Source organism: Gymnodraco acuticeps, unplaced genomic scaffold, assembly GCF_902827175.1.
Source record: "Gymnodraco acuticeps unplaced genomic scaffold, fGymAcu1.1, whole genome shotgun sequence".
Lineage (NCBI taxonomy): Eukaryota > Metazoa > Chordata > Actinopteri > Perciformes > Bathydraconidae > Gymnodraco > Gymnodraco acuticeps.
The window spans coordinates 285893-304233 of record NW_022992202.1 but is presented as its reverse complement, the minus strand read 5'-3'; the positions used below and the strand labels follow the sequence as shown (position 1 = coordinate 304233).

Here is an 18341-nt window from a genome sequence, read left to right as displayed (position 1 = left end):
AGCCTTGCAGTTAGTTTGTAAGAATATTGCATACTGTTAGGACAAGAGACAATAACATGACCATCCTGGAAAACTTTCTTCAGCTTGAGCCAACTGCCAATTGGATGCCCTATAAGTTGCCATGGTAACCTAAATATTTTATAGAAAGTATGACAACCCCTGCCTCACTATCTCTGGTGGTGTGTGTGTGTGTGGCCCTTTAATGACTCTTCCTCTGTTTGTGCTCACGGGGATTGAGGACACCTGGCGGCTGGAGCTAGCCGGATAAAGGACTGGGCCGGATCTCGCTCTCTCTCTCTCTCTGGCAGGAGGACATAACGCGAAGAGCAGCCACGACCAGCTGACCTCTTGTTTCGTCGTTTGTTTCGCCTGTTTGTGTCCTTCAGCAGCAGGGAATAAACTCTCTTTTTCTACTCACGCGCTCGTTTTCTGTCGCGCGTTTGTTGTGGCTGAGAGCCAAGCCACGACAGCTGGGGGCTCGTCCATTCCGGTAAGGTAAGCTTGTGTTGGGAGTTATTTCATTATTTGTGCGGAGTTTCCCCTGGTAGGTTGTAGCGACGGTTCCCTTGGGATCGTTGGGCGGGGTGTTTAATGTTGTGGTGAAAGTGGCTGAAGCCTCGGCTTGGGGCATGGCCGTGGTCGCAGTATTGTGGCTAGCTTGCTAGTCGCTTTGCTGGGCCAGCGGTCTCCAGTGCATAAGTACCCGCCGCAAGTAACTACATGAAGACTAGGGAGGAGATTAGTTAGCGGGTGTCATAGTTAGTGGGGGAACTCCAATCATTTATTTTTTCTTTCGTCTCAGTGTAAGCTCCGGTGTTGTGTGGTAGTATGGCGGATGTAGACGCATTTATCATGGCTCTGTCTCAGGAAGCCCTTGGCAATTTCTCAATGGAGCAGCTGCTCGTTATTGCTGAACATTTCTCGGTGGAAATCGTCGGCGATAAGAGGCTAAAAAGCACTATAAAAGACTATTGTGTCGGCATTAGGTGAAACGGGAGTGTCTCCGGCAGAGAAAGGAGGGGTGTTGTTAAAACCGCTGTTGCAGGCTAGTTCACTGTCCTTTGAGCAGCAGAAGGAGATGTTATTGTTGCAGCTGAGTCATGACAAAATGAGGTATGAGATGGAGTTTGAAAAGGAAATTGCAGTGGAGCGGATGCGGCAGGAGACCGAGAAAGCCAAACTGGATATGGAAGGACAACGTCTTTATATGGTCAGAGATGGTGCGGTGTTGGGTGAGTGGCACGGTGAACAGGTGCCCAGGTCCCATCATTGGTTCTAGCAACTTGCGCTTGTTACCGCAATTTAATGAAAGTGATCTTGACACTTTTTTTTTGGTTTTTGAACGGGTAGCTAAGGCTAGGGATTGGCTGGATGCAGACTGTGCCCTGATGCTTCAGTGTGTGCTCACAGGAAGAGCACAGTCCGCATATTCTGCGTTATGTCCGGAGGATAGCTCTAGCTATGTTAAAATAAAATTGGCGGTGCTTAGAGCATATGAACTCGTTCCTGAGGCTCATCGACAGCGTTTTAGGTCCTTGGAAAAAAAACAAAGTCAAACATATGTGGAAAGGGCGAGGGATTTGTCTGTTCATTTTAAACGTTGGTTAGCTGCTCTGGACATCACTTCTTTTGACAATTTGGGTGAACTCATGATTTTGGAACAGTTCAAAAACATTCTTCCTGACAATATTGCTACTTATATAACAGAACACAGGGTAACTTCGGTGTCCGAAGCTGCGGTGGCAGCGGATGAGTTTGTGTTACTTCATAAGGGCATGTTCGGAGGGCGTGCGGGAGCTCTACCTGTTTTTGAAGGAAGTAGAAGGGCTGTTGATGTTGGTTCATTGGGGATGGATCCAAAGAAAGTGGCTTGGGACAAATCTGAGGATACTTCTAACTATTGTCGTGAGAAAGGCCATTGGAAACCAGAATGTCCGGCGCTTAGAGCAAAATCCAAGGGAGGAAAATGTGTGGGTAAACCAGTTGCATTAGCTGTTCCTGTGAATTGCTGCTGTGTTGACGAGGTACTTACGGGCCACTTATGGGGATCAGAGGTTTTGGCGTCCTATGCTCCTTTTATAAGAGAGGGCTTGGTGTCATTGGTAGGTAGCAATGTCAGAGTTCCAATTAAAATTTTGAGGGATACAGGTGCATTTGACTCCTTCATCGTTGACTCTGTTCTGCCTTTGTCTGAGGAAAGTGACACTGGTGACACAGTTCGGAGTCGGGGGATGGGATTAGCGGTTTTCCCTGTTCCTGTTCATAAGATGTATCTTGACTGTGACCTTGTTAAAGGGGAGGTAGCTATTGGTGTACGTCCAGCTTTTCCAATCAAGGGGATACATTTCATTCTGGGTAACGGTTTGGCAGGTGGTAGAGTCTGGGCTGATGTTCCCTCTGTGTTGTTAGTCACTGGTGGTCTGATTGAGTCAGGATCTGAGAAGCGCTCTACAGTGGTACCAGACGTCACGGCCTCGTGTGTGATCACACGTGCTAGGGCCAAAAGGGATCATGACTTGCTACCAGATGGAAAGTCAACTGACACAGTGGAGGTTCCATCTTTGTCTGAGTTTTCGGTATTACTTACACACCATGAGGTGGGAGAGGAGCAACGTCAGGATTCTTCGTTGAAAGACCTTTTTGACTGTGTTGCGCCAGTTGCAGAGGGGGAAAACGCTTCAAGTGGATACATGTTGCATAATGACTTGTTTAGAAGATGGGTTCCTGTGGCTGTTGATGGTGGGGGAACTGAGGTTTTTCAGCTGGTGGTGCCAACTAAGTTTCGTCCTCTTGTCCTGAAAGTCGCACATGATGAGTGTGGACACTTTGGGGTTCGGAAAACATATTTGAACATCCTGAGACACTACTTTTGGCCACGTCTAAAGAGAGATGTGTCGCAGTATATTAGAATATGTCATGTGTGTCAGCTAACAGGGAAACCAAACCAGAAGATCAAACCAGCACCACTACAGCCGATACAAGTGTGCTTCTCAGATACTGGTGTTGCTAAAGGTGTGGCTGGGTGCTGAAGGCGAGGATTGCTGTGTGAAGGTGGTGTATTTCATTGGGGTTCTGGGGGAGTGCCATATGTGTGGTTTTGTTTTCCATGACTTTTTGCTTTGGTTTGGGATGGGGTTGGTTTGTGGTGCCGGTGGCCCTGGGGACACCAACTTTAAGGGGGGGGGGGGGGTGTGACAACCCCTGCCTCACTATCTCTGGTGGTGTGTGTGTGTGTGGCCCTTTTAATGACTCTTCCTCTGTTTGTGCTCACGGGGATTGAGGACACCTGGCGGCTGGAGCTAGCCGGATAAAGGACTGGGCCAGATCTTGCTCTCTCTCTCTCTGGCAGGAGGACGTAACGCGAAGAGCAGCCACGACCAGCTGACCTCTTGTTTCGTCGTTTGTTTCGCCTGTTTGTGTCCTTCAGCAGCAGGGAATAAACTCTCTTTTTCTATTCACGCCCTCGTTTTCTGTCGCGAGTTTGTTGTGGCTGAGAGCCAAGCCATGACAAAAGTCTCTTACTTTAAGTGAGAAAAAGTGGGCGGCAAAAATACTTCCTAGTATTTGACTATACCATATGTTGTATCTTCTTACAGTAGCCGGGTCAAGCAAGTAGAATGCTAAACCTTGGGAATAAAAGGCTTTCTGTAAGCTCTTCTGTTCTGTAATAGAAATAATGGCCTTACATTTTCAATCCTTTGGGGTCAATAGAGAATACACAAGCTATCGGTCAATATACAGTATCAAGCTTAAATTCGGAATATTCTGTCGAAATATTCATTTGACTTTTTGTTGGGCTTTTCTTATCTACAAGGAGCCAAATTGCGATGGTCGGTCAGGCAAACCATTACACAGTCATTTGAGATCGATGATTGGTTTAGATTCATAGTTTAATTTAAATCTATAGGGGATGGCAGTGGGCGAAAAAGTACACGTTCCACCGTCCGGGACGTGTTATTAACAATATCGGACAAGTAGATCTTTCAATTGACTTGTCCGGCGGACAAGTGAAGTTTTTCGCCCTGATTTTTTGACAAATTATTGATAAATTCAGTTTACAAAAGGCAGAACTCATTCGCAAATGTTACGTGTCCGCCATTGTTCGTTTAGAAATTTTAGTTTCGGTTCTGTTTGTCGATTCCTAAGGAAATGCATCTCGCCGCTTTCTGTACAGAGACGGGAGCGGGGCGGGCGGGAAGTGTAGCACAGTGGCAGGGTTGGGAAGCAAAACTCGGTTCCAAGTAGGAACAAATAACAATTGTCCGGTCCCGGGATTAATAAGAGTTGTGAGGACAGGAGGCGAGGCCGAGCCCTGCTGACCGCAGCTCTCTCTCTCTATGCTCCGTATCAGCTGATCGCTGCAGCTCAGCGTCTCTCTCTTTCTACACACAGCAGATCCGCTGCCCGTTTAACAGCCTCATCTTTGTCAAACTTTCTTTCTCTAACACGTAATGAAGGTTATTAAGCGTTTTAGCTCCTGTGTTGTTAATATTGACCACCATTTCCTTTATGAAGTGAAGCAGCCTCCCTGTCTGTGTCCTCGCGCTGTCCTCACATCCCCGGACCCCCAGGGATGTCAGTATTGTTTATGAAGCAGGGTATAGAAAGTAGCTACATTATTGAAATAAAAATACTATTTACTTTTACAAACAGTGAGCAGTTGGGCAGCTGCAGCATGTGTATTGCAGGACATGTGTAAGCGTCTTTGAGTTGTAGAAAAGCGCTAGGCCTATAGGCTATAAATATAATGTATTATTATTATTAGGTTATGTCCTACACGTATGTGTTGGACATGTGTGGTTGGACTCTGTCTCACAGACAGGTTGCAGTGTAACATCAGAGGAGACTGGACCAATTGTACATTCTCAAACTGCACCACTTGTATTCAATAACCGTAAGAAATTAAACAGTATGAAGTGATTTGTAAATAGGAATACAGATTTGACTTAATGTTTTCATAAATATATTTTTCTCCCAGTTTGTCATGGGACTTATTTTCAGCCTCTCAAAGAACCGGAATTGAGAACCGAAAATAACCGGAATCGAAAAGCAGAACCGGAATCGTTAAAATCCAAACGATACCCAACCCTATGTGTGATGCAGTAAAATCTTACCGCTCACTTACGTTAGCGGTGTCGTAAAAACCGTGGGAAAATGTCAAATATGATGACGAAGAAGAAGATTCCAGTGGCCCCAATTTTTGTCCATTCTGGACAAGTGACAAATTTATTCGGACAAGTAAATTGGCAAACTCACTTGTCCATGGACAAGTACTCTCTAAAAACTTTTTCTCACACTGGATGGATGTCCTGCAGGCAGCAGCTCACACTGAAACTGGGATTTCCTTTGCCGGTCAGTGTTTTATATTTAAATGCAGCATCTACTCACTACTTTGACTTTTAACATTAAAAATGTTTACTTTGAGTGTGAGTGTTTTTTTATTGGTTAAGTGGTCCTTGGTATGAAAAGGTTTGAGAAACACTGTGTTAAAGGACCCTGACCGTGGCCAGGAACAACAGTCAGTAGCCCATTATACTGTATTTTATTGCTGTCTAGATTTTTACAAACAGCAAAACAACATTTTTTGGAGTTAATGTTTTATTGTTTGCGTGTGTTTATGAATTAGGTGAAGGGCCGGACCATGCAGCATCTACACTCACTACTTTGACTTTTAACTTTAAAAATGTTTACTTTGATAATTGGCATTAGCCTAATTATCATCGTCAGGTAGCTGTGATGAAGTGTTTCCCACAGACGCACATGTATTGACTCACAGGGTCCCATCGGTTATGATCTCGTCCTGTATTGAGAGCCTGTTTTATTGGCAAATCATGACACAGCAGCTTTTAGGGATTATGAAAGTATTTTTCCCGCTTGGCACCGATGCCTTGTTTTCACAGGAAAGTGAGCGGGGCAGTAATTACACCAGGAAGTGATGTAGAGCTGCTCTCATCTGTAGGCTGGGGCTTCCCACAAGGATTTAAATTAAAAAAAAAATGTAACTAATTGTTAGTAGATGAAGAGAACCCAGTGGCAAGCCATGACTTTTATACCTAGGCCCTCTGACCCCCCCCCCCCCCTCCCCCCTCGAAAAAAAAGAAGAGTTATTACGTCAGCGGAATATCAAAACAGCGGCCCGGGGTGCAAAACGCATCAATGACAGCAACCCTCTACCACACAAAACAACACCATTTATATAAACACCTATCATGACAGGGCACCCACAGACAAGTAACAATTACAAATGAATTAAGTCGGCACGGCGGCACACACATTGAAAATGACTTACGGCTACAGGCATCGAAAAATGCTTTCAACGCTTCGCCCATTCATTTGAATGGGGTGACGTAGAAGATTTTTAAACTTCGCCGAACTGCATTGTGGGGAGCATGGCATGGCTTTGCAAGCATCACGAGCATCTATCGGCATCAAAAGTTAAACAATGTTCAACTTTTGAGGCTCGATGCTTGGCATCAACCAATCAAATCCTGTGTATGCAAATCTGACAGTACAAGCGCTAGCCAATCAAACCGCGTGTATTTCTGGGAGAGACTACGCAGGTCATTTCCTCATATTCCAAAAAATGGAGGGAAAATTCATTATAGCGGTAGTGAATCACCCGGTGCTGTATGATCAGTCTCTGTTCATCTACCGGGATACAAACCGGAGGAGCGAGGCATGGAGGGAGGTGGCAGAGACAGTGGGTGAAACTGGTAGGTTTTCGCCTGTTTGGGGATTTTATATCCAGTTTACTTCGTTTTAACATTGCTATTGCTTTGTATAACGGGGGCGGGCGGGAGATTCCTGATTGGTTGTTGGTCGCCTTGGGCGTGAGAAATCGCCAAGCCTCACGGCCCGTCTACACTAGGCGTCGAAAAAGCTTGAAGCTGGGCGTGTCTGAGGCTTGGCGATTTTTTGCGAGCAACGCGACCAACAACCAATCACATGAATCTCCCGCCCCCGACATACAAAGCAATAGCAATGTTAAAACGAAGTAAACTGGATATAAAATCCCCAAACAGGCGAAAACCTACCAGTTTCACCCACTGTCTCTGCCACCTCCCTCCATGCCTCGCTCCTCCGGTTTGTATCCCGGTAGATGAACAGAGACTGATCATACAGCACCGGGTGATTCACTACCGCTATAATGAATTTTCCCTCCATTTTTTTGAATATGAGGAAATGACCTGCGTAGTCTCTCCCAGCATACACGCGGTTTGATTGGCTAGCTTGTACTGGCAGATTTGCACAAACGGGATTTGATTGGCTGACGCCAGCTTCGAGCAAGCATCGAGCCTCAAAAGTTGAACATTGTTCAACTTTTGACGCCGATAGACGCTCGCGATGCTTGCAACGCCTTGCCATGCTACCCACAATGCAGTTCGGCGAAGTTTGAAAATATCCTACGTCACCCCATTCAAATGAATGGGCGAAGCGTTGAAAGCATTTTTTGACGCCTGTAGTGTAGACGGGCCGTCAGACACGCCCAGCTTCAAGATTTGTTTATGCCTGTAGTGTAGACGGGCCGTTAGGCCTACCTTTGATGATCAAATCACTGAAACACAAAGTCCATCCTCCTGTCCTTTTGGATGAAGCACTTGCGGGTCATTCAGCTGATCCTTTGCCACTCCAGTTTATCATTGTAACTCAATCTTGAAAATGACTCGGTTAATAATTTCGCAACGATGTCATCACTATCACTGAAGTGAGCCATCATGAACGAACTTATGCTAATCATAAATCTATCGATCATAAATCTATCATTTAGATTTATGATTCAAAAATAATAAAAGTAGGGTAGACATGTGGATATTATCCGGCTGAACAAAACGTGCATTTATCTAACAGGTTCGTTTTCCACAGACCTTATTTCGGGCTATTTTCCAAAATCCTATGGAGAAATCTCACTGCTTTCTGTCGAGGGAATCCGAGCGCAGCTTACTTCCGGGTTTTAGGACGCGTCACTGCACCACTTGCATAGACCTCACAGCGGGCGGAACTTGTCATAAAGTCCGCGAAAATAAAGCCCGCCCATTTAGAGGGAAGATATGATTGGTCAATTGTACTGTCATTTGACATTACTCTCGTTGAGTTACTATAGCTGGCCCTCTGTGAATGTAGAGAGGGACCAACAAGCCCTCCCGTCTTCACATAACTCGCAGAGACGGCATTTAACCCTTCACATTCCAACAGAAACTGAACAGGCAGATTCGAAGGATTTATTTCTTTGAAATATTATTTTAAATACAATTAAATCAAGTTATTTTGGTAAAACTAATGAAAAATGTAACAACAACAAAATATTTTAAAAACAAATATGTAATTTTTTTTTACATTTTTTTAACGTTTTCAAATATTATTTTTTAGAATATCTTAGGCCCTCACAGGGCCCTGACGGCTCGCCACTGAGAGAACCCCAATCTTGATCAGTACATACAAATATACTATCGTATGAGGATAGGCCACAGATGGTTTGGAGATCTGCATTCCCAAACCATAGCATTTGTGTAGTTTGTGCGCAGCAGCGAGCGGAACACATTGAAACTGAAGAAATCTCTGCTCAGACTTTTGCAGCACACTGTGTGACGTTTTGGAAGAGAAAGCAAAGGGAAAGTCCGTCTGTGTGTTTATATGCTGTCTGTATATATGTATGCACACATTCTCTCCTCACCCCAGTGCCTTTAAAGTCTGGGTCATTAAATAGCGAGCAATTTTTTTTTAGGTATAATGTATTATGCCCTACACAAGCAAAAAATGCTTACGGAAACATTTCAATTCTCCCTGATAAATTGTATTTTTGCTTTAAAATCATGGAAAGGAAGTGAATGGGATGTGAGATATGAAGCTGCGGCCCTCATATCAACAATCAGCCCCCACCAACACAAACACATCCACCTCTCACACTGATACTGTGCCATACTGGTTGACAGTGGAGTCTGACTGCTCTTCTTCTTTTCCCTGCCTTTCTTTCCCTCTGATTTCCTCTCCTGGGATTTTTTTCTTTTGTTTTTAAGGGTGGGGTGGGAGAAAGATTTGGCGGCTTTGGAGTGAAGCAGGGCAGCATATGCATTCCAAGAGTCTCCCCCAAAGGAAATGAAAATAAGGTTTCTGGGCCTAGTCTGTCACTTGACTCATAGGTGAAAAAAGAGAAACATGAGCATGATGATGTAGTATTATGAAGTGTATGGGAGGGGATTTTTTGGACTGTGACAAGAGAAATATGAAGAAGGACCTTTGCATTTGGCTCAGTGAACGAGAAATACCTTGTATACGAAGTTTTGGGCTTAATTAGTATCATATGATGCTTCACATTCACTTTATTTAAAGATAGGGTATGTAAGTTTGAGAAACCGGCTCGAGATCGCAGAATTTGAAAATACACGACCGGAGAAAATCTGCCACTTCCTTACAGAGCCCCTCCTCAAACACACACGAACGCGCACATGACCAATGAGGGCACGAGATAAGTCTGTGCACAGATGGAAGGCTGACAGGCAGGTACATCCAGTTATTTTAGCCGGGCCGGCTCAGATGATTGGTCATGCTTTTTACAGTACTACGGCTTCCACAGATGACATTTTTTTATATATTTTTTAAGATATTCATTGCTATCGGGATGTTAAGAGCATTCCATGGAATATAACAAGTGTATCTCAAGCCTGTTTCTAAAACTTACATACCCTACCTTTAAGGAAAGTTTGATTTAAGATTCACAGTGCTGGCCAAGAGAACTGGACCATCTCATTTATTTGATTATGTAATGTATGTAATGTAACCCTAACCCAGAAAAAAGGTGACATAAAATACAGCCCTAAACAACACAACACCACAGCACTATATAACCATGGTAAAGCACACTATCACTTGAAAACACATGAACTAAATGAAGGCTGGGGCGAGAGCACTGCTTAGAGGCGCCAAATCATTTGGAGCATCACTTCAGTTTATTTAGACTTACCTACGTTTTAATTCCGAAAACTGTCCCAAAGCATACAAAATATATAGACACCATCAGTGGAAGATGCAGTGACGGATGGAGGACTTATTAAGATGTTTCCATTTGTATCTAAATGTTTGATAACTGTTTACTTAAAAAACTCAAGGACAAACTTTAATTCTGCTGCCAAAACCTTAGCAACACAAACAGGGGGCATATGACCTGAGGTTTATGAAGATGTAATCTGTTTGCATGACAAATAGAAATAGAATAAATGAGTAGAGTAAAACATATTTAAATTAGTTAAGACCATTTCTAAAATGTTAATTATTTGCTTGTGAAATGTTGTGTGGGAGTAAATGATGAAAGCTGTCAGTGTCATTTTAATTTGATATGGTTAATTCTGGAACTTCCCTCTAATCAATGGACGCTTCTGTTCTCTCTGCAGCCTCCAAACACCGCCCCCCCCCCCTCTGCCCAGCTCCTCTCTACCAGAAGGCTACTATGAGGAAGCAGTTCCTTTAAGTCCTGGAAAAGCTCCCGAATACATCACAGCCAGTGAGTGGAACACTGATTTACAATACACATCATTAATACCTACCATTTACTCATAGCCATACGTACACTAGGTAATGGACAAACTACAAAACAAGCATTTACATATTTTTTTATCTTTGCTGGTAATTTAATTAAAGGCAGTTAAAGGCAGAATATGAAAAAGAATGAGCTATTTCCTTGTGCCTTCTGCCCCTTCCTTTCAGACTATGACTCGGACGCCATGAGCAGCTCTTATGAGTCGTATGATGAGGAAGAGGAGGATGGAAAGGGCCAGAAGATGCGTCACCAGTGGCCATCTGCAGAGGCGTCCATGGATCTGGTGAAGGACGCTCGGATCTGTGCATTCCTGCTGCGCAAGAAGCGCTTTGGACAGTGGACCAAACTGCTCTGTGTCATCAAAGAGAACAAACTGCTGGTAAGGGACTCCTCTGTTCATATTAGCCAAGCGAGGCACACTATCTACAGGTGATCTAGGTACAAATGTGTGAATGTATGCAAATAGCGTAACAGTTATTCTCGAAATAATGACTGTGAAAATATTAGAGCATCATGTTTGCCCAATTTCTCTGCCTTCAGTGTTACAAGTCCTCCAAAGACCAGACCCCCCAGATGGAGCTGACTCTGTATGGGTGTAGCATCACTCACATTCCGAAAGATGGCAAAAAGAAGAAGCATGAACTTAAGATAGTCCACCAGGGGGCGGATGCGCTGGTTCTGGCCGTGCAGAGCAAGGAGCAGGCAGAGGAGTGGCTCAAGGTAAACACAATCAACCCCTTAACCAGTTACATATGTCATATGTTTCTTACCAGATTGCACCAATGCAGGAACACAGCAGTCCTACTGACCTCTACTGAACAAACTTAGTTTGCTAATGTAGATCATGTGATACTGTACAATTAAAGCTCCAGGACAAACTAGTAACTAGTTACTATCTCTGCAACAATAACAGGATAGATTCTGCACAAGAAGTAGCATAAGCTAGCTAGCTTCGCCAAATCACTGCTCATGAACTTTGCAGTTTTTGATGATTGACATATCTATTAATAAGGAAACGTTTTTTGTATTTAGATTATCAAAAAAAAAGAAACTTTAATATTTGTATCATGTTTTACTAAAGCAATTTAAGCATTATGTCTTTAGAATATAGAATTGTTAAAAAGTTAGGAGGCCCAAAATAATTGAACTCTTTTAAAGGATGACCTAAAACACAGCCTTGTGAGGCTGATCAGCTGTCAAACAGAATGAGGGATGCTGTACAGTGTCAGTGTGGCTCACCACAGGTCATCGGAGCAGAGTTCACACAGGGGGATGGTTCCTGGAATCAGCTCTAATTTGGATGTTGTTCTCAGGAAGGTAAAATTAGATCTGTAGCTCCCATTTAATTATTTCCAAGAATAAAGGGTCTCGCTCTCATGAGAATAGCTTTGCTGTTGTTCTACAGGTTCAGCCTTTTCCTGATTGTGTGTAGGTGGTATGTTGTAAACAGGTCAAACATTCTTTCTCTGCGTACCTCATCCCATCGCCTCTTCAACTCTCTGATCTTCCCTTCTGGCTGCTCGACAAGTCAGCAAAACAAAACAATCGTCCCAACATCTGAAAGGCTGTGTTTTTGCTTTTCAACCCCTGCTTCCATTTTTTTTTTGTGGTACCAGCACCTCTACGCTCTTTTTTTGTTTCGATCACAGGCAAGAAAACTGGCCTCATCTGTTCTTTCGATTTAAATGAAACCCCCAGCCCCCTCTTCCTCCTCACCTTTGCTCTTCTACCCTTTCCTGAAAATCTCCTGGAAATCCTTATTTTGTAGTCCTTGACTGTGTATTGTGAGCTATTTTTAGATCCCTCCACATCCACTGGTGCAAAGGTATTTTTGTAATCATTTGTGCGTGCTAGCCTCTGCCAACTCAGTCCTCAGTTTGACCACACTTTGAGGCACACCTTTTTCATTACTCAAAGGGTCTTTAAGAAAATAATAAGTGTAGCACAGGTCTTCCTATCAGACCATCAATACAAACACCAGTCTCGTCATTGGCAGGGTTTGCGTTTTTCTTGTTTTCATTGAAACAAATGTGTGTTTATGGGTGTCAAGAAACAAGAACTCCAACCATTTGTGTTTTGTTTCTTTGACTGAATTCATGGTAATTTATTTATAATGGTTATTTATTAACTGAGGCAGTTAACAACAGTCCCTGTTGTGGCAGAGGTTTCTCCAGGCAGTTACAACCAGAGCCATGAAAATATACAAATCTCTACAGCAGCATCAAGAAACTGATCCTCTTCGCATATTTAGAAACGAAATCTCATTGGCTGGTGTCAATTTCTGACAACGTGATTCGTTCAGATGCGTCACGTGGTGTGCTAAAACACTTCCTGGTTAGCTTTCCGCTAGAAATTGAAATCTCAAAACGGCGAAAAAAACGTTCACAGAGAAGACGACAACAATTGTCACTTGCACGAAGCAAGGTTATACAAAAAACAAATGACCCCGAACATGAAATACCTTCATGGAGTGCGTCGATGCGCAAGCTGTCATTCAAAGAACAGAGGGTTTAGCTAGCGCCTCACTGCAATCTTTAAAGGTCCTTTTCTCAAAATGAGTTGTTTCACCTACTCTGAGTTCGAAATTTCAACTTCAGTAGCACGTACATACACCAAACCTTCCAGTTATATTCCTATCAATATTATGAAGGCTTTCACTGAAGGGTTTGTTCATATATCATTCATAGCCTGAATTATACAACATTGTATACCTAAAAACATGGTGAAAATTGATATTTTAGGGCTGTTGACAGTATTTTCTGATTTATGGAGTGATAAAAAGAGATATCCAATATCCCTTTTGTAAAAGCCTTAGATACTAATATGACTACAAAATGAAACAAGAATTTTGAACCTGGCTTTATCCAAAGTTCAGATTTCGATTCCTGAAATGTGTTAAAATATGTGCATATTTAATGAAATAATGGATAATTTGCATATTTAAACATGCTATTTTAGAAAACTTGTAATACAAAAAACAATTGCCTTATTGTAAGTAATTAACTGGAGAAATGTCTAGCTGATACCTTTAAGTTAAAAAAATTACCCTATTCACCTTAAGACCCCTTTGTGCTTTCACGATTGGTTGCTGATACAAAGGAAATGACCATATTTGGATCCGATGAGATTGTGCAGGAGAGACGGAGCTTTCCAACAATATCTCTAATGACATGGTGCAAACAGCGGTCGCGGTACATGTTACGTTAGAATGCTAACTTTTGGTGAATTTAGGAGAAATATACAGACGCAAATAGACAAACTATAGTAAAATGAACACTTAAATGTGTATTTTGTACGTTTTCCTTCCAAAAGCCTGAAAGAAAACATGTTATGGAATCAAAATAGCACAACATCTCAAAATTGACCAGTGCATGAAAAACAATGTTTTTGCCTGCGGTGTCTCGCCTTTAACAAACAATTTATGCGGCTCGTATCGCTGACGGCACCGCCTTTTTTCTTTTTTTTTTAAGCGGCCCCCTCCCCACTTTTGGCAGCACCCCCTGAGCAAAATTACTTCCCGCGGCTATGGATAAAATCAAAGTGAATGGCCTGCTGCTGCTGAATGCATGGGGCAAGTGACTGGAATTTTTTTTTAAAGTTATTATATCGTTTCAGATAATAATAATGATAATTCATTCTATTTAGGGGCGCCTTTCAAAGCACCCAAGGACACCTTACAATTCATAACATATTCCAAGGAAAGGTTTTAAGACAGTACAAAGAATGCAGTCCGGGTGATGTTTTTTATGTGGGGTGCAGATGAGAGAGCTGTCCAGAATGATACCAAGATGTCGTGTTTGAGTTCTTGATAAGCCATTAAACAGTCAAATAAGTGTCTCCTGTTCACCAAAACATACCCATCTATTATGGAAAAATAAAGTATTCCAAAAGTAATCTGCCACCGGTACCGGCGGGGATTGTTGTTAGCTTCTGATGCCAGAAGAAAAATCTGGCCCACCCTATTTTTTACAGACCCACCCTAAAGTACATTTCTGCCTACGCTACTGGCATGATGGGATATGAGAGGAGGGAGTTCTCCGTACATGTGGCCTGCATTACCCAGGCATGCTTTCCAGGCTAAATAAATTAGCTTCTTAATCAACATTCTGCTGGCCCAGATATGCTATACATGAAACGGGGGGTTACGTATTGTAACCCTAGTTATATAAACACAGGCAGAGCCCTCTACTGGACTCTATGGGTACTACTCTCTATCATGCTATGAGGGCATTCACCTACTGAGTTGCATAAACGTAGCCGGCCAATCGGGGCGAGCCTACCTGAATGCGCGCGCAGGCCCACAGTATATAAGGCGGCTACGCCTCCCGACTGTCATCCTACACCCTCTTCAGCGAGCGGCATAGGAAAGACAGGGCCCCCAGGTAGAGGGCTCCGCCTGTGTTTATATAACTAGGGTTACAATACGTAACCCCCCGTTATATATCACACAGGCTCCGCCCTCTACTGGACTCTATGGGTACAGTGGGTGGAGCCCCGATGTATAAACGCCCTGTCGTCCAACAACATCGACCCATCACACTGCCCCCGACTGGCCTTTGGTTAACAGCCACCGCACCCCCACTTTCTCCCATCGTGACCGTGGAGAAGTCGGGGCCGCAGCTTGGATAAGGCACACTCACACACTCACCTCGTGAAGTGTGCATGGAAAAAATTGTGTGGAAGACTGTATGGAGCTTACTGCACATCATGTTCCCCAGGTCCCTAAGGAGCATGGGAAAAACATAAGTGCACTCTATCCCAGGGGGGGATAGCCACCTACTGACCCACAGCCCCCCCCCCCCCCCCCTATCACCAGTCATGTGTTGCCCCGGCAAGCACAGACGACAAGAAGGAGCCAGACATGTCCAAGAGATACATCTTTATGAAGGGGCCTGGCGTAGACCAAGACGCCGCCGTGCATAGCCATAGCCCGCGTAGAGTGTGCACCGACCCCAGTGGGGAGGGCTCTCCCCGCCCGTCCATAGGCATCCTGTCAGGAGAGAGCTTTTCCAGCCACACCATCCCCAAAGCACACAAACAGCTGTTCAGTGCGCCTAATGGCAGCCGTGCGCTCTACATAACATGCCAGCGCACGCACGGGGCAGAGGAGGTGCAATTTAGCCTCCCTGGCCCCAATATTGGGTGGAAGATTAAAGACACCTATAGCCCTCGACCTGAATGAACTCCTTAGGCTCTTGGGAACAAAGGAGGGGTTCAGTCTGAGTGTCGCCCTGCTATGGTCACCCCGGATCAAAAAGCAACTTGGGTGCACCGACAGAGCACAGACACTCTCTTAGCCGAAGTCAAGGCAAGTAAAACGCTGTCTTCCATGACAGTGCTTTCAGGGAGGAGAGTTCCAGAGGCTCAAATGGTCCTGTCTTCTTGGGAACCAGGAAGTACATGGAATAGTGCCCCTTCTCCCTGTCCTGAGAGTGCACAACAGACACCACCTGTTTTTGCAACAGGGCCTGAATATCTGCCAAGAGGAAATCTCCTCTTGGGATGATAGATTTGTCTCTCTTATGCCCCTGAATGGAGGAGGGATGCTGGAAAACTGGAGTGAATAACCCAGTCTCAGTGTCCTGTCCATCCACTCTGTCAGTACACAGCTGAGCTTCCATTCCCCGTAACACTGTGTTAGGGGACATGCAATCAGCTGTGGAGCCGCAGCTAAGAAGCTGTGGTATTCTCTGGTGGCCCACTCCGCCGCCAAACCCTCCATAAAAGGAAGTTTGGCCCATGGGGGGCTGACACAGAAAGGGCCGATTTTCCACTGAGGTCCTTGAACGCACCGCGACACACTCTTGTGGGAGCGTGCGCTCCGCCATAATGCAGTTTCCACCCAGAGGGAAAAAACCATTAATCTGAGTTTTTATGCTAGGTGCGGTGCGTCTCCTAACAACAATATGCCGGTCATAATGCCCCTGCGCTCGCATATCGCTTTGATAGCACTTCCTGCGGTTTATCACACTCTCATGCGTGCGCCCGCTGGCTGCCTCCTTTACTGGAGTTACAACCGGGGTGGCGAGTGGGGAATCAGTACAGACAACATTATGGTGAAGTGCGGAATTGTGGAGAGGAATGACTCGTAGACAGGAATAAATGCAATCATCTTTATTAAAGGCATTTTTCACTGATACATCATAGAGGGAGGAGGCGGGATTCGCCCTCGCGTCCTGGGTGGAGAAAGCCATCTCCGCCGGGACACTTCCTCCCACCACCCTCATCTCCGGGAGGACGGTGCACCCCATCCCGAAGCCCTCTGTTGATGTGGAGCCGGGACAGAGGCTCGTCGGGTTGCTGGAATTGAACCTGCCTCGCAGAACCAGCCGAGGGAGCAGGAGAGGCAGCGTGAGCCGTGGGTGCTCATCACAGTCCTTCTTGGAGAGCGCCGTGAGTCCCAACCACACGTGGCATGATTCCACTGTGGCCAGGGACATCACACGGCCAGCTGCGGTGGCTACACCATGGACCAGATTATTCATCTGTCCTATGCAGCGGTCCAAATACTCCGGTCTTCTGGAGACGGGGAGGCGGTGGCTTCCTGCTGAGGGGTGATCAGCAAGACCCCTAACACGCCCAGATTATTGGCCGCCGCCACCAGCTGTGCCCCGAGCCGGAATATCTTATCAAGATATTCCGGCGTTTCACGGTCACGAGGCAGCGTTTTTTTCCCCTCCGCCCAACCAGCTGCCTGTAGGAGCAGATGGGCCGCCAGGCTCTCATCGAGGGGGGGCACAGCGGGACACGTCGTGTCCGTGTGGCCCTGAGCAATCCCGCCATGCCAGCCACCGGAGCCCTCGTTCTCAGAGGGTGCCGCCACGTCGCCTCCACACACTGCCAGATATCCGGCAACGGGGGCGAAACAAAAGCCGGCTGGGTTGGCTGAACCGGGCCATAAAACCCCTGACGGAGGCGGCTCACCGGTTTGGGTGGTAGCGTCCGGCAAGACATACTGCGCCTGGAAGTGTTCCAGGCGATGTTGGCGTCTGAGCCGCGGGAGCGCACGACAGGCACTGCAGGACGGAGAATGTTTGACGCCTTCCCCTGCTTGGTCGGACCCCAAACACTTGAAGCACAGGCGGTGGGGATCAGCGCCCGCAATTAAGCCAGGGCATGTAGGGCAAGGCCGAGTTTCAAGGAGTGGTGAGTCCATATTATTTTCCTATTCATCTTCTTTACGTTTAGCTTTCTTTTCAGTTGTTGCTGCTCACTGAAGAGAAAAAGGATGACAGTCGGGAGGCATAGCCGCCTTATATACTGTGGGCTTGCGCGCGCATTCAGGTAGGCTCACCCCGATTGGCCGGCTACGTATAGCATGATAGAGAGTAGTACCCATAGAGTCCAGTAGAGGGCGGAGCCTGTGTGATATATAACTCCTTCACTGGAGATTTATGCTAGTTAGAACTTGTGAGCAGTGCCTGATTAGCTCATGCTATATACCCTTGTGTTTTTCAGGTGATGAGAGAGGTGTGTGTTAATGGGGGCGTGGACTTGGATGGAACTGGATCTGGTTCACCAGTGCACAAACCTGAACTGGAAAAGGTAAACTAACCTATAAACAGATACGTTTTACCCCAATAAAGTAGGGATGTAACGATACCAAAAACTCACGGTACGATAATATTGCGATAAAAAGTCCACTGTACGATATTTATCGCGATATTGAAAAAATAAAGAAAAAAAATGTGAATTTTGTTTTTGTAATTTTTTTTAATTAATTGTTGTACTTGAATTGTTTTTCTTTAATATATCTGATTTTTACAGCATTTTAGTAGGATAGAAGTATTTTAAAGTGTCGACAATATAA

The 18341-nt window shown here is 45.0% G+C and overlaps 1 protein-coding gene across 1 annotated transcript in view; it reads left to right on the top strand.

The window, feature by feature from the left end:
• Positions 1–18341, top strand: part of afap1 (actin filament associated protein 1) — a 156278-nt gene that overhangs the window by 66822 nt on the left and 71115 nt on the right. Inside the window, 5 exon segments of the mRNA XM_034205599.1 lie at positions 10386–10400; positions 10402–10495; positions 10699–10910; positions 11072–11251; positions 17990–18076. Coding sequence (XP_034061490.1) covers positions 10386–10400; positions 10402–10495; positions 10699–10910; positions 11072–11251; positions 17990–18076 — 588 coding nt within the window.